This window comes from Uloborus diversus, chromosome 9, assembly GCF_026930045.1.
Source record: "Uloborus diversus isolate 005 chromosome 9, Udiv.v.3.1, whole genome shotgun sequence".
Lineage (NCBI taxonomy): Eukaryota > Metazoa > Arthropoda > Arachnida > Araneae > Uloboridae > Uloborus > Uloborus diversus.
The window spans coordinates 74,859,940-74,876,713 of record NC_072739.1 but is presented as its reverse complement, the minus strand read 5'-3'; the positions used below and the strand labels follow the sequence as shown (position 1 = coordinate 74,876,713).

Here is a 16,774-nt window from a genome sequence, read left to right as displayed (position 1 = left end):
GAAGAGGACATGCCATGATTCAATTTTAAAGTTCCAAAATATAGAATATCATAAAAAACTAAATGAATGTAAAAAAAGAGGATACACTAAAAATTAAGTTATTAAACTAACCATTTTGCGAAATATGATAAACTTTAAAATTTTCATCAATTGAGATTGGCCATTTTTCAAGTTTTAATTAGCACTGCCACTGATATTCTCTTCTTAATATGTATGTACAGTCGCGCCTGCTTATAGTAAATTTATAGCAGTAACATAACTGCGTAAACTTCCCTTCATATTTTACTTAGCGTTATTTAACTTTTTATAACGATATAACATTTTTAATTGGTCACTTCAATATCACTATAAACGGCAGAGACTAGTTTAATTCATGTTGTCATTTTGATTTCAAGTTTATTTATTAAAAGTCAAGCCCTGCTGTGGTGAACAGTCTGGGAACTCAGCAATAAGTTTACTATAACCGATAGTTCACTATATCCTAATCTTAAAATATTTTCTCCATATAGACCAAGAGCTGACCCCCCAAAACACGATTTATCTCTTTTATGGCTTGTGGCCGGTTAAAATAATAAAAAAATGCAATTTAAAACTTTGGCTCGAATCCCCCCCACTAATTTTGGGTCACACGGCTGCGTGGGTGGATGAAAGGTCAAAAAAAATGAAAAATATCAAAGTGATGAGTTAAATGGCTAAAAACTATATAATAGCATTAAATTAATAAGAAAAAACCCGTAGCTAATTTCCCCCCCAGCTATGTTGGGGCGAACGTGGTGCCCCCCAGGGGTAAAGTATCGATTATTAAACTTAAAAAAAAATGATCACTTTCGTGGGGGGGAATTTTACAGGGTATTAGTTTCATTATTTTGATTGCCAAAAAAAATTCCCCCCCCAGTAACTATGGGTCAATTTGTCAAAAAAAATTTTTTTTGTTCCTCTTTATTTGGTTCAAGTCGAGTATTATTCGAACTTACGCATGACTGTTTAAGTTGCAAAAAAACCCCCCAAAGTTTGAATGTTTTTTCATTAAAAAAAACTTGTAGCAATCCCCCCCCCACACCTATGGAGGGGGTTGCTACGCGGTGCGCAGTTTTACAACGTGGAGCCCCCCCCCCCCCAGGGGTGAATTGTCGATTGATTAAATTAAAAATAAATGATCACTTTCGTGGAGGAAATTTTACAGAGTATACATTTAATTGCAAAACAAAATATCTCCTCCCCAGCAATTATAAGTCTACTAGCTGCATTGTCAGGCGTTGCACGGTCTACCTCAAAAATGTACGTGTTTTCGGCGTTCGAAGCATTTTATACAATTATATGAATTTTCTCGCTTTCATTACATTTCTTATTGCTGCTCCACTCTTATTAGTCAAAGCGCAATGTTATATAGCCTATAGCCTTCTCAATAAATGGACTATTCAACACAAAATGAATTTTTCAGTTCGAACCCGTCGTCCCTGTAGACCAAGAGCTGAGCCCCCAAAACACGGTTTATCTGTTTTATGGCGGGTGGTCGGTTAAAATAATAAAAAAATGTGATTAAAAATTTTGGCTCTAATCCCCCCCCCCCTCCGCCCACTATTTTCGGGTCACACGCTGCATGGGTGGATGAAAGGTCAAAATAAAAGAAAAATATTAACATAAGTGAAATGGCTGAAAATTATATAATAACATTAAATTAATTAAAAAAAACCACGTAGCAAATCTCCCCTCCAGCTATGTTGGGGCGAATGTGGGAGCCCCCCCCCCCCCAGAAGTGAATATCGATTGTTAAAATTTAAAAAAAAAATCACTTTCGTGGGGTTGGGGATGGGGAACTTTACAGGGTATTTGTTTCATTATTTTGATTTCCAAAAAATCTCCCCCCCCCCCCAGTAACTATGGGTAAATTTGTCAAAAAAAAAGTTTTTTGTTTCTCTTTATTTGGTTCGAGTCCAGTACTATTCGAATTTTCCCATGACCTCTAAAATTGTAAAAAACAATTGCAATTATTTATTCGGTAAAAAAAAACACGTAGAAAAATCCCCCCCCCCAGCTATGTTAGGGCGAACTTGTTGCCCCCCAGGAGTGAATTATCGATTGATTAAATAAAAAAAAAAAGATTACTTTCGTAGAGAGGAGGGATTTTCTCAGAGTTTACATTTGATTGTAGCAGGAAAAAAAATCCCCCCCCCCCCAAAAAAAATGTTTTTAATTTAAATTAGAAATTTTGAAATATTTTTCAAAATGAAAGGAAGCAATACAGCGTCCGTACATCTGCTTCTACCATTGTGTGCTTAGCATGAAAAGAATGAAGGGGAAAGTATACGCCTGTGATGATTTCTTCTTGCTGTTTCGAGGGCAGTTTCGTCAGTGATCAACTGTAGCCAACACAGTGAAGTCGTTATAGCTGTTGGTTTTTCTTTTCGGAGCACGCTGTACCGAATCCTTAAACTGAAAACGTAAAAAAATCCTTTTTTCAAAAATATATTTTGATGTTTTTATATTATGAGTGTTTTAAAAGGGTAATTTTAAGTGTAGCCAGCCACCAGATAAAAGATAATTTAGTATATTATCTCCAGAGTATACATTTAATTGTTTTAATTGCAAAAAAAAAAAAAAAAAAATCTCCCCCTACCCCAGTAATTATGAGTTTATTTCACAAACAAAAGTGATTTTATGTTAAAATTGCAATAACGACGTTTTTACTTGTAAATGTTAATGCGTTAATCCGATGCGTTAAATGAATTTTTAAAATAATAATTTGGAAATTCATATAGATTTATTTACCTTCAGCATATTGGTTGTGATAGTGTCTATTTAGTTTGATAAAAATGTTCTTGCAATCTCGATGATATAAATCTGCTTCTGTTAAGAACTCGGAAAAATCTAAATCACGGAATTTCAGTTTTCAGTGTTTTCGAATCTTTGAAACTTTTAATCCTTCAAATAAAGTTTTTGTCAAAACATTATCTTTTATCTGGTGGCTGGCTACACTTAAAATTACCCTTTAAAACACTCATAATATAAAAACATCAAAATATATTTTTGAAAAAAGGATTTTTTTTACGTTTTCAGTTTAAGGATGCGGTACAGCGTGCTCCGAAAAGAAAAACCAACAGCTATAACGACTTCACTGTGTTGGCTACAGTTGATCACTGACGAAACTGCCCTCGAAACAGCAAGAAGAAATCATCACAGGCGTATACTTTCCCCTTCATTCTTTTCATGCTGAGCACACAGTGGTAGAAGCAGATGTACGGACGCTGAATTGCTTCATTTCATTTTGAAAAATATTTCAAAATTTCTAATTTAAATTAAAAACATTTTTTTGGGGGGGGGGGATATTTTTTCCTGCTACAATCAAATGTAAACTCTGAGAAAATCTCTCCTCTCTACGAAAGTAATCTTTTTTTTTTATTTAATCAATCGATAATTCACTCCTGGGGGGCAACAAGTTCGCCCTAACATAGCTGGGGGGGGGGATTTTCTACGTGTTTTTTTTTACCGAATAAATAATTGAAATTGTTTTTTACAATTTAAGAGGTCATGGGAAAGTTCAAATAGTACTGGACTCGGACCAAATAAAGAGAAACAAAAAACTTTTTTTTTTTGACAAATTTACCCATACTTACTGGGGATGGGAGATTTTTTGGAAATCAAAATAACGAAACAAATACCCTGTAAAGTTCCCCATCCCCAACCCCACGAAAGTGATTTTTTTTTTTTTTTTATAATTTTAACAATCGATATTCACTTCTGGGGGGGGGGGGGGGCTCCCACATTCGCCCCAACATAGCTGGAGGGGAGATTTGCTACGTGGTTTTTTTTAATTAATTTAATGTTATTATATAATTTTTAGCCATTTCACTTATGTTAATATTTTTCTTTTATTTTGACCTTTCATTCACCCATGCAGCGTGTGACCCGAAAATAGTGGGCGGAGGGGGGGGGGGGGGATTAGAGCCAAAATTTTTAATCACATTTTTTTATTATTTTAACCGGCCACCCGCCATAAAACAGATAAACCGTGTTTTGGGGGCTCAGCTCTTGGTCTACAGGGACGACGGGTTCGAACTGAAAAATTCATTTTGTGTTGAATAGTCCATTTATTGAGAAGGCTATAGGCTATATAACATTGCGCTTTGACTAATAAGAGTGGAGCAGCAATAAGAAATGTAATGAAAGCGAGAAAATTTATATAATTGTATAAAATGCTTCGAACGCCGAAAACACGTACATTTTTGAGGTAGACCGTGCAACGCCTGACAATGCAGCTAGTAGACTTATAATTGCTGGGGAGGAGATATTTTGTTTTGCAATTAAATGTATACTCTGTAAAATTCCCTCCACGAAAGTGATCATTTATTTTTAATTTAATCAATCGACAATTCACCCCTGGGGGGGGGGGGCACCACGTTGTAAAACTGCGCACCGCGTAGCAACCCCCTCCATAGGTGTGGGGGGGGGATTGCTACGAGTTTTTTTTAATGAAAAAACGTTCAAACTTTGGGGGGTTTTTTTGCAACTTAAACAGTCATGCGTAAGTTCGAATAATACTCGACTTGAACCAAATAAAGAGGAACAAAAAAAATTTTTTTGACAAATTGACCCATAGTTACTGGGGGGGGATTTTTTTTTTTGGCAATCAAAATAATGAAACTAATACCCTGTAAAATTCCCCCCCACGAAAGTGATCTTTTTTTTTTAAGTTTAATAATCGATACTTTACCCCTGGGGGGCACCACGTTCGCCCCAACATAGCTGGGGGGGAAATTAGCTACGGGTTTTTTCTTATTAATTTAATGCTATTATATAGTTTTTAGCCATTTAACTCATCACTTTGATATTTTTCATTTTTTTGACCTTTCATCCACCCACGCAGCCGTGTGACCCAAAATTAGTGGGGGGGATTCGAGCCAAAGTTTTAAATTGCATTTTTTTATTATTTTAACCGGCCACAAGCCATAAAAGAGATAAATCGTGTTTTGGGGGGTCAGCTCTTGGTCTAATACATGAGATCATAGAGTCACAGGGGCGGCAAATAGAGGGGTCAAGAGGGGGCGGACGCACCCCCAAATTTTTTGAGAGGAGTGATAAAAAATGAGCAACTTCAATTTATGTAAATCGCAAAACAATGTTCATGAAAAAAGAATCTTGCTGGTTCTCCGTAATTATTGATGAAACTTGACACATTTCTAAACATGAGCGAGTGTTTTCCGTTTGTTTTTGAATGATTTATTAGAAACTCACCAATCCTTTACCGGCCTTTTCATAACAGAAAAAACTGATGAAGAATCATGGTTAATTTTAACTAAAGACGTAATTTCCTTATATTGGCTAAATATTTCATTCTTGTGCGCTCTGTGTAATTATGGTTATGAGGCCCGTGCAATGGTGTGGCTGCGTGATTTTCACAATCAATGCGTTGGTATTTTACATTCATTGTTACGCTCATATTTTAAGTGTGTCTATTTAATCAGTGTTCACCACCATTTTCTTTTCCAGAAACACATTTCAGCTACTAAATGCATAGTATAATTAAATATTATACTTCTCAAAAATACAGTGAAACCTCCGAATAGCGGACAGTCAAGGGACTAGAAGTTTTGTCCGTTATTGGGAGGTGTCCGCTATTAGGAGGAACTACTTAATTTACCTTTTTTCAAAATGGGCTGTTGTTCCCTTTGTAGAACACAATCGAAACAATTGCGAAAGGTTTACTACATTTTACGTCAAGTGTAATTAATCTGTTTTTTCTTAATAAAGGTATACTGACAGCACACACTTGTCTTAAAAAGCATTTAATCAATTAAAGTAATTACTTAAAACAGTTTGGCATCTCTTTTTAGCATTACCAACGGCGGCGATTCGGCGGAGCAACCCCCTCCCCCACACACACTTTTTTATGGTTAATTTATTTATTTTATCTCGAGTATCACTATTGCATGATTGACAGTTGGCAATATGACCTTGAATATGGGCGAATCATTTTCATATCTAAAAATTAAACAATCCAACGAAACCACGGCGCCATAAAGCCGACTACTACCGGCGCCGGTCTGCTCAATTGCATCTCCTGAGAGCCCCAGTTAGAAAAAGCGCCCAGTTTCCTCTTTTTTATTTTAACTTTTGAATAGTTACCCTTTCAATTCCAAGAAACAGTGATAAGGAAATGATGGGGGAGGGGGGGGGGGAATATCAGTTGTGGAGGATGAAAATCTTTGTAAGGCAAGCAGTTACTAAGATATTCTGTGAAAAGAAAAAAAAAACGGAAGTGCTGCGATTGCAAGGGAAATTTTTTGTGAAATAACTGTCCGTTATTCGGAGTGTCCGTTATTCAGAGTGAATTACATGGAATGGCCTATATTGAGGGACTGGGACTTGCAAAAATGTCCGTTAATTAGAGGTGTCCGTTATTCGGGAGTGTCCGTTAAGGGAGGTTTCACTGTATATACTATTTTTGAATATATATATATATATATATATATATATATATATATATATATATATATATATATATATATATATACACATATAATAGGTGATGTATCACATCAACAAATATCTTTCCTGGGGGCCCTTTAACTATTCAATCTCGAAGTGACACAAGAGGGTCTTCAAGAGACAACATTAGATGGTCTTTGAAACAATAAAGACCCTCCTCGATAATTTCAAAGCAGTGATTTTGGAAAACGACTCTTTCAATAATGAAAAAGCTACTGTCCTTTAACACGTCTTCGTTTGAATGCTTATTCGCTTTGTTTGTATTGTGGAGAGTTTTTAAACAATGCCTTACTCTATCAAAAGATCTTCAATCAGTTAAACCTAATTTTTGGAATGTTTAAGCTTCAGTTCAAGCTACAATTGAAACTATTTATAAATTTAACGCAGATGTAAATTTCAACCAAACGTGGATCATTTCAAAAAAAATTCTTACTTCAAGATAATTTTAAAAAACTGCAAATAATATTCAAATGACTTTAGAAGAGGTGACCAAAATGCATATTGATTTAACATATTGTATAAAATAATAGAATCAGTTTCTAATAAAATTAGCACAAGATTCGATGTTAAACATTTTCCTGTATTGTTAGCTCTCTATTATCTGGATTGGATATTGAAAACAAAAAATAAAATGTTTCAATTATGAGTAAAATTAACAGCATGAGGCAAGAAGAATTGTTTAGAGACTAGACTATACTGTTCAATGATGAAAAATGAGACCATAACAATTTTTAAAGTTACCAGGGTGATTTTAATGTACAAGATGTGAAACGTATGTTTTCATACGTAACTTTGTTACTTCAATTATTTTTCAACTATTCCAATCAGTTCAGCTAGTAGAAAAAAATCATTTTCGTGTCTGAGGAAAATAGAGAATTATTTTCGAGGTACAATAGGGACAAAAAAAAAGCATCAAAACTTTATTAAAAGATGAAAACTGTAATATCAAGATACTTTGTATGACAAGATATTATAAAATAAATTACAAATTTTGTCTCAAAAATTTAAATTGCTTTTGAACACAATTTTTTATTAATTCTAAACCCATATCATGATTACTTGCTGTTAGCCAATATGTGTTTTGTTCCATACTGAGGTAATTCATATTTAAGAACCTCGACCCCCCAAATGAAATGCTGAAATGCCGCCCCTGTAGAGTCACCATAGTCATTGCGATAGTAAATAAATTGCTAATAAATTTTTAACTATTTAAACAGAAATTCGACTAAATATTAAAAAGGAAAAACTAAAATTTGATTTACTTTCTACATTGTATGAAAAAATGAGCGGTTTTCGACAGAATGTAATTTGGTTTTAAGTAGAGGTCATTCTTTTTCTAATAAACAGTTTTAAAGAATTCAATATTTTCTGGTCCGCATTTTCTATAGCAAAAAATAAATAAATAAATAATTCAGGATATGTTCTTCAATATTATCTCCTAAGTCTTTTATCTGAGCATCGTTCTTTTGCTTGACATATACAACATCATCATATAAGAAAGCACCAGAAGATGATGCTGTATATTTCAGTTCATTATTCCCAAGACTCGAAAAACTTAAAGTAATGTAACATGGGAAAATGATCACATCATGCTTATCCAACCACAGAGGAATTTATACGTTTCCTTCGTTAATAATTTTCGTCCTCTAACAGTGACATTCAATGTTGGGCGACTGGAAAAAAAAAAAAAAAATCCGCTGAAGTGAAATTTGAGTACATTTCAAACGAACTCGAATTTCTTTGTCTACTATAAGCGTATAAAATAGCCCCAGGGAAATGGGAGTTTAGGCGGGATCAATAAAAACGTTCACAACATCCCGGGTTCATTATGCGGGGTTTATCTCTATTATTAGTTCAATGTCTGCTGGAAAATCAAGCAGAGAGAAAAATGAAGAATATTATCAAAGGTCTTTATATCTGCAGTTGGCGGTTCTGGTAAGCCAACTCTGCCAAGGATTTTTATAAGTGGCAGCATACCAAGTCTTAAAATGCTTGTGGTGGAAAATAGGCAGTCGAAGATGTGCCTCAGTAAAAGCTGCTTTTCAGGACAGATTTGCTATGGGTATATGTTCTTATCAGAAAGAATCTAGTGATTTGATTTAGCCCTAGCCTAAGTAGATGATACATATTTACGTAGATGTTTCAAAAAAAAAAAAAGTCAATATCGATGGCACAATAATCATCCTTACAGAAAACAAGACTATATTTGGAGGCTTTGCCCCCTGTTCATTTCGCTCGCCAACCTCCGTTCGTCATCTGCGGTGGCTCAATGCCGCCTATGGACAGTTGCAATTGATATTTCTATCCCTGGAACACTGGATGTCTAGACCCTGAAGTTTTAGAAGGGTGAGACAGGGCAGAATGGCTTCCTTTGAATGTCCTGTATCCAATAGTACTAGTAATGACCTGGTAGACATTCAGTCCAAAGGAGATAGGGTTACACACACAGACAGACACACACAGACTTTAATAATATAGATTCATGCCTTAGTCAGGGTGGCTACAGAAACTGGGAAAAAAAGTTCCTTGATTAAGTTTACCAAATTTCCCTGATTTACGTTACCAATGATAATAGTTTCCTTTCTTTGCCCTACCTGAAAAGCATTGCATATTAAATAAAATGCAGAGTTTAAAAGGGTTTAAGCTGTTAATTAAAAATATATTTTGAAAAAAAAGCTCTTTTTTTTTTGATAAAAATAGTGTATTAAATTATCGACAGAGAAATGTTGCAGGAAATCTAAAACAAATACTCTACTTCCAGGAACCAGTTAACATAAGAATTGTAAGAAATTATTAAAATCACTCTTAAAGACATATCTAATCGTGATAAAACTAAAAAATTTAAATGGAGATAATCTTGAACTGAATTTTCAAGCAGTATAATTGTTGCTGCAAGAATAACAAGTGATAGTTAAAGTATAGAAGTAATGTAGTTTTACTTACGTAAATACTGCCATGTGCAGGCAAACGGCAGTATCTGCAGAAATTAGTTTTCGAGATATTTGAAGAAATGTGTGGTGGATTCAGTACTAACAATAGGAAAATGTTGGAATTAGACGTTTTTTTTTGCGCCTCTTTTTCAGGAGAAACCAAATAAGCAAGTATGTACAATAAAGATAACGTACAATAGATGACAAAATGCAAAAAAAATCAAAAATGTGTAGTTACTGCCCCTCACCTACACACGGCAGAATAGACATATTTATGGAAACAAATTGAAAATCTTTCAACAACCAATCATATTGAGCTATTCTCTAATCAAGAACTTAGATTTTAATGAACGAATACAGCATTTTAACTATTAAAAAATAAAAATATTTACTTATGTACACAACTCAATTTCAAATGATTTCATTAGTTGTCGAAAAAAATCTTAGATTACTTTAGTAACAAGCAACATTGATATGCAAAAACAATTATTAATTTCGAAATGTACATGAAAATGGTTTTAAAATAAACGAGTTTTAAAGTCTGAAAAAAAAACCCCTGAAGTGACAGCGAGTAATACCATGGGCGAAAAACAAATTTGATTTTCAATCAAAATTCAATTTTAGCAATTAAATTAAAAAACACCAAGTGATAACTTTTAAGATTTGTGCAGCATTAATTTAAAAAACAAACATTTTTTCTTGAAATTGTGATAACAGTATGCTATTTACTTCAAGACAATGAGTAAAGGCAACGGAACAAAGTCATTAATAACGGCTTCCTCTTTGCCTGTAGGGTTGTTTAATTTACGTACCATGGAATGCGTGGAAGAAAAATTCAAGTTAGGCAAAATAAACAACTTTACAGACACAGAAGCAATCTTAGGAAGTTCACCTTGAGGAAAAAAGATGCACAAATATGCCGCACTGCATAATTGCACCTCATTAATTTTACTTTTAAAAAACAAACAACAGGTGTAAAATTCGTAAGGAATCAAAGTACTTCATTTTGCAAGGGAAAAAAAACTTTTTTTCCCTTCATTTGTTCAATTTTCCCTGCATTGTTATTTTTTCAAAATTCCCTGAGTGATAAAGTTCCCTGACTTTTCCCTGATCTGTCGCCACCATGCTTAGTTTACCTTGATTTGCAATAGAGCTTTGCAAGATAGCAGAAACCCCCAGCGTGACGTTTGTCGCAGTGAGGATTCTTAAGAAAGTCAGCAGACTATTTCCCAGTTGAAAGTGGAAAAAACCTAATATTTTTAAACTATAAATAATCTAAAATCTCATTGAGCGAAGATTTGTACAATATTTTCTAGGATATAATCAACAAGTAACACATACTTGTATTTTTTAAAGTTTAGCACCTAATTTTAAGCATTTCTCAGTGCTCATTTAGATTTTAAAATTCATCCAATGTCTGTTTATCTTGCAGACTATTTTCAATTTGCGTCAGAGACTGCTAAAATACAATCTGCTGCCTGGTAGCTTTGTACAGAAAATTTCCATAACGAGTTCTTAAAATGGATTTTTAAAAGTTTGACAAACTGACAAGCATGAAAATATTACAATTTAATTTGTTAATCCACATGTGATGAACATTTTTTTCATAACTTCAGCTTTCCAAACAATTAGCTTTGATTCCGGATAAGGTATATACGTGTTTTTTTTCCCACTAATATTTTATCTCCTATATATATATATATAATAAGCTTTTCTCCTCTTTTTTTTCTCGAGAAGACCTAATTATTCTGAGTAAAATTTTTGAAAATTCATATGACACACACACGTAATAATGCAATACTTTATTTCTTATAAAATTTAACAAAGAACACATATTCTACTCTTCTCAAAAACAAAGAGTTAGTAAGATAATATAACTTATTATGTCAAAATAAATAAATTCAAATCATAAAAATAATGTTAAGAAGAAAAGTTTCTTTTTTTTTTCTTTTTTTAAGTTCTTGGTGTAAAATGCAGATAACACATCCAGATGCATCTGCTTGAAAACATCTTCGCATCTTACACAAAGAAATACAGAGACTCACTTTTCACTCGTTAGGATTTTGCACAACTATCAGAAAATATTCTTTATCTGTGAAATAAGAAAGAAAGCAAAATATTATATATGACATTACCATTTTGTTTCAACTATTCATTTTTTATTGCTTTGAGGGCCATTCAATAATTAAAGAGACAAACTGAATTGAGAAAAAAAAAGTTTATTTCTTCAAAATAAGAATTTTTCTACTTTTCAACATAATTCCTCATAATCCTCCATCAACATTTTATGCTTCATTCAAAGTTTCAATAATTACACATATAAAATATTTTTTTCATGCGGTGGATAGGGACCACAGAAAAAAGTCTCACATAGAAAATAATCCAAAAACTAACGAAATAACAAGGAGTTGTTTCTTTGAATAAAATAAAAATGAACCAACTGATGATAATTTTGCCGCCTAGTGGAACAAAATTTGCCTAATAAGGAAATTTTTGAGAGGACACAATAGCCTCCCATAAGGTGCCCCTGTCGTCAATTGAAGATGCTACCTCGCACTCATTTTATAAATAGTTTTGTCAATTGAGTCCCAAGCTGATTAAAATTTTCCTTTATCGCAAAAAAAAAAAAAAAGGCTGCACAAAAACAGGTTTAAGTGCATTTGACATGTCACATCAAAAACCCAACCCTAGTTTTAAGGCAAAAATTTTGTAAATAGCAAAAACTTGGGAAAACTGGATAGATTTCAAAATTTGGTTTTCCATATTCTAAAACTCATGAGGATTTAAAAACAAATCACACGATCAAAGTATTGAAAACTAGCTCTCTAGTTCTTGATGCATTCTTAAGAGATTGAATGAGTGTCTAGAAATTATTGTCATGAATGATTAAAATGTCAAGAGAGACAGAAATTGGCTAAACAAACTACAAACCTGGAGCTATTAGGATTTCATTCTTTTTGGAGCGAACGCGAAGAAAAGTCAGTTCATTGGAGCTGTCCAAGTCCTTCACTGTCCTGCGAGCTTTTTCAACGAAATTGGTCATCAACCCAGCATACTCAATGGTGGTATTGTTGTCCATTGTTGTTTTAATTGGAATTCCTAAAATAGTTTTACAGCTTATGAAATAGGAAAAAAAACCCCTTAATGATAAACATGTCTTAATTTACATTAATTTAGGGTAAATGACAGCAAAATGGCAAGTCAAAAAAAAAAAAAGACCGAGTATTAGGAGCTATAACTAGACTTCCAAAAAAATTAAATCCAAAAAATGTATTCCTTAAAAAAAAAAAAGAATTCAATGTTCAGGCTTAAAATATGTCTTGTAATGAGACTCAAGGTAAAAGTTTAGAAACGGAACTTCATACTATGTGATAGATTTTTTGGATCCATAATAAAAAATATTGTAGACTTTTGATAAACTAGCATCAATTATGGCAGACATCACACACTTTTCATTTAAAAAAAAAAAGGCCTTTTTTTCACTTGAATAAAAAAAGGGGATCAGCTTAATCTGGTTATACGAATAAAACCTCCCAAAATCGAGTATTTCCCCTTAGACACAATGTTAAAGATTGCAGTATAACTGTATAATTTTCCCTCAAAATCTAATAATATTCAGGGGTGTCCCCCCCGAAAGACAAGGGTGCAACCCCCCAAAATCAGGAGCTCCCCTCAAAAAATGAGAAATATTCCCCTCAATTCCCCCCCCCCCCTAAAAATTTTAATGGTGCAGCTCTGTAATATTGATCAGATTTTGTAAATATTTTTGTTGAGAAAATTTTTGAATAAATTAGGAATAAATTTAGTACAAACAGTTATATACATAAAAATGCAAAACAATACTTTTTGCCATCAATGGGAGAGAAAAACATTTACATTCAGTAAAACATTTCCTCTATTCTATCTAATTTCTTTTGTCATTGCAATTAAAAAAAAAAAAAAAACAATAGCGCAGTCGATAACTAAATTAAATAACACAAAAATATGACATACAAAACACTGGAGATGAGGTGGGAAAAAAAGTAACTAAAAAAATGTTCCCAAAAAAAACCTTGAGCAAACTATCAACTATTGGAGAATTTTTGAAAAAAATAATTTACTGAAAAAATTTGCCAAAACAAAGATACCATAACTTTAGTTGTAAGTTACTTTTTATGATTTTCTTATGTACTTTTAATATATACTAATTTATTAAACTACTTTGTTTTTGACCTAGCGTATTTCAAAAACTTTTTAACAATAACATTAATTATTTCCTTAATATATCAAGTGATTTATTTATTCCTTTTAAGACAAATGTTGTCACTTCAGAAAGGAAAAAATCTCTCTCTCCCCCCTCCCCCAGCCCCATTATCGAATAATATTTTTAGAAACCAACAACATTCGATTAAGCAGGGTCGACAGTAGTAATTTGTAACTGTAATAATTTATAATTGGGATGTTCTGGGAGGCTTTATGGTTTTTTTCTAGGGGAGAGGAGAGTGCTTTGTAACATTTGAAGGAAATGGACACCCATGTGCACTGGTACACAATGAAACATTACTTAATTACTTACAGTAAGAGGATAAAAGCACATTAGCTGAAAAAATAATCATGAAATATTTGCATAGCACTATTCTTGAAGAGGTAACAAGAAAACTAACAAGAACTAATACTATATGATTTTAAAAAAAAGAAAGTCCACTTTATATTAAAATGAATCTTGTGAGACAGTACATACACACATAAAATTTAAAAGCAATACAATGTTTTCTAAATAACGCATGAGAAAACACGGAAAAAGAAAGATAAGTACAACAAAGTTTTACCAGTAGCAAAAAGAGAATGAAGAAGAATTCAAAACCATTTTAAAAGCCTAGCTGTAAAATCAATTACAAAGATTTTTATTTGTAAACAAATTAGCAAAAGAAAAACATTTTAAGGGATTGAAATGTCTCCAATCTCTGTTAAGAATGATCTACTACCAATCGCATGAAAGGCTTAGATCTTTGTTTGAAACTTGATATTTTAAGTGTGTGAGCATGTTTTCATTATCAACATTTTCAAAGAGTGCTATTTCAGTTTTTTATTTTTTTTCTCCAGTAGTTAAAGTCCCATAAAGATAAGAACTGGCTATGAACACCCTAGAATATGTCATCTTTCTAACAAAAAAAAAAAGAAAAAAAAAACAATACACATGTCATTTTCAAAAGCATATTACATAAGTTACAAAAACGGCAACCCTACATTTTACAGAAACTATATCAAAAGGTAACTGATGTCCTTCAATACATTTACAGGATTGAAAAATTGAAATAATTAGTCCAATTTAAATAAGCAGTGTAAACTGTATTTTTCTGCAATAAGCTTTAAAAATTCAAAAAATATTGCTTACCATCTGAGTTGAGTATGATTATTCCAATCACTCCTTTATGAGACTGGATTCTCTTGATAGTCTCATCCACTTCGGTCTGAAAAAAGGAGTGTTTTCTTTCAATTGCCTTCTAACAATGCATCAGATTTTTTATTCTCTTTTTCGTATTGTTTAATGGTGTAGTTATTTGGTACTTATTTTTTCACTTCAATGGAGCTCAGTACTTTTAATGGTTAGTTTTAATTCAAAATAAATCAATTAGTTTATATTTTCAGCAACATTGTTTTTTGCAACATTTGGCAAGTAGAGCGCTTCATTTTGACTAGTTTTGAAAACGAGGCAAGTGTTCCACATTATTAAAATTTCCTCCCGATCCTGATCAGCGCTAATGCAGGCGAGATGCAGGTGCTAGGGCTGTGTGAATTGGATACAGGCTCATCACTTTCTGCAATCATGGAGATTCCATTGACCCCCTGGATTTTTAAAACATAATGTAATTGTGCATTTTTCCTAGTATCTTGATGCTTTTATTCTTCAAAATACATTGAATTCATACCCATTGCCCCCCCCCCTCCCCAGGAAAACTTTGAAATGATTGTCCTGATCGGGTCCCTGCCTGTAGGAGGATTTAATGATCCACACTTGTACTCAATTGCAAAATAATTATGTTGCTGGAGAAAAAATGATACAAAATTACACTAGTTACAGAAAAGCAACAAGGCAAACATTTAAATTATAAAAGGGTAATTCTTGTAACAATGAACACTTGAGGTGGTTTTAAACATTTTTGCCAAACTAGTCAAAACAAAGACGTTGCCATAAACAATGTTGCTAAAATTTATCATTTAATGTTTATATATATATATATATAAAGGGGGGGGGACAGAAAAAAACATTAAAGAAAGATTAAAAGTTCCATTAAATTGATAAATAATCCACCAAATAACTGAATCAACAATTCAAAGTAAAATAATCCGCTAAATTTATATTCAGGTCATTAAAAAGCAATAAACATTTCATTAAAATCTAAAATTAAAGCAAGAGAAGCAAAGAATGCAACAATTTGTTGTGTTCCACGTTATGATAATTTTCTAATATAAACAACAAAATTCATACACAAACAGCATTTGCTAATTTCTAGATTTGTCAGGAAATAAACATTACAAATCTTGAATCTTTGTATAGTTTTGCTCCAATCTGAAATTGAAAAAAATATTTATCTGCTAGAAATGTTTAAATTCATTTTAGGATTTCGTATAATACAACGCTGTTTTATTTTTTTACTGGTAGCAGCTCAATGAAAATGTCTTAATTATCCAGGATGTAAAAGTTTAAAAAATTCAGGATTCATCACAATTTTGATCACACTTAATTACTTTGTGTTTAATTAGTGGAATTCTGTGTTTAACATTTTCCAAAACTTAATACAACGATATTTTTGCATTATTACGTACAGGTTAAATAACACAGAAAAGATAAATCCAAAATTTCACTATTTAAAAGCATCAACTTCAGACCATTGGAAAATTCAAAATGTTACATGCAGTGAAAAATATTGAAAATAAAATTTCAAAATACTTACAGCCATGTTTATACAGAAATTTTAAATAAAATATTTCCCTTTTAATAATTGAAACACAAATAGAAGAACTTGACAACCGTTTCCAGGTTTCGTCTGTTATACAGTTGATGCAGCCGTTAAATAGTTTGACCGTGCGGAAAAAAATTAATAAAGGAAAAAAGAAGGCGAATTATGAACAATCTGTGAGAAAATTAGTTGTAGTGACAAATATATTGAACTATTTATGTGTTTTAACTTTTTAAACGCTTCCAAGAATGTAATTAACAAGACAATTCCGTTTGACATTTCTTCAGATTTTATGTCTTAGTTTCTTTGGCAACAGCTGATACCCCAACATGGCTGGTTAGCCAATTACGCAAAATTAAAAGGGGGTGTGGGTTGTTCATTAAACCTGACTTCCCTAAACCGTAAACAGTATTAATT

At 32.6% G+C, this 16,774-nt stretch overlaps 1 protein-coding gene across 1 annotated transcript; it reads right to left on the bottom strand.

The window, feature by feature from the left end:
• Positions 1-11,209: 11,209 nt before the first annotated feature.
• On the bottom strand, positions 11,210-16,458 carry LOC129230705 (dynein light chain roadblock-type 1-like). The gene is made up of 4 exons (XM_054865124.1): positions 16,352-16,458; positions 14,791-14,866; positions 12,348-12,515; positions 11,210-11,508 (listed from the first exon to the last, which is right to left on the bottom strand). The coding sequence occupies exons 1-4, from the start codon at positions 16,355-16,357 to the stop codon at positions 11,465-11,467; spliced, it is 294 nt and encodes a 97-aa protein (XP_054721099.1). The 5' UTR covers positions 16,358-16,458; the 3' UTR covers positions 11,210-11,464.
• Positions 16,459-16,774: the final 316 nt, after the last annotated feature.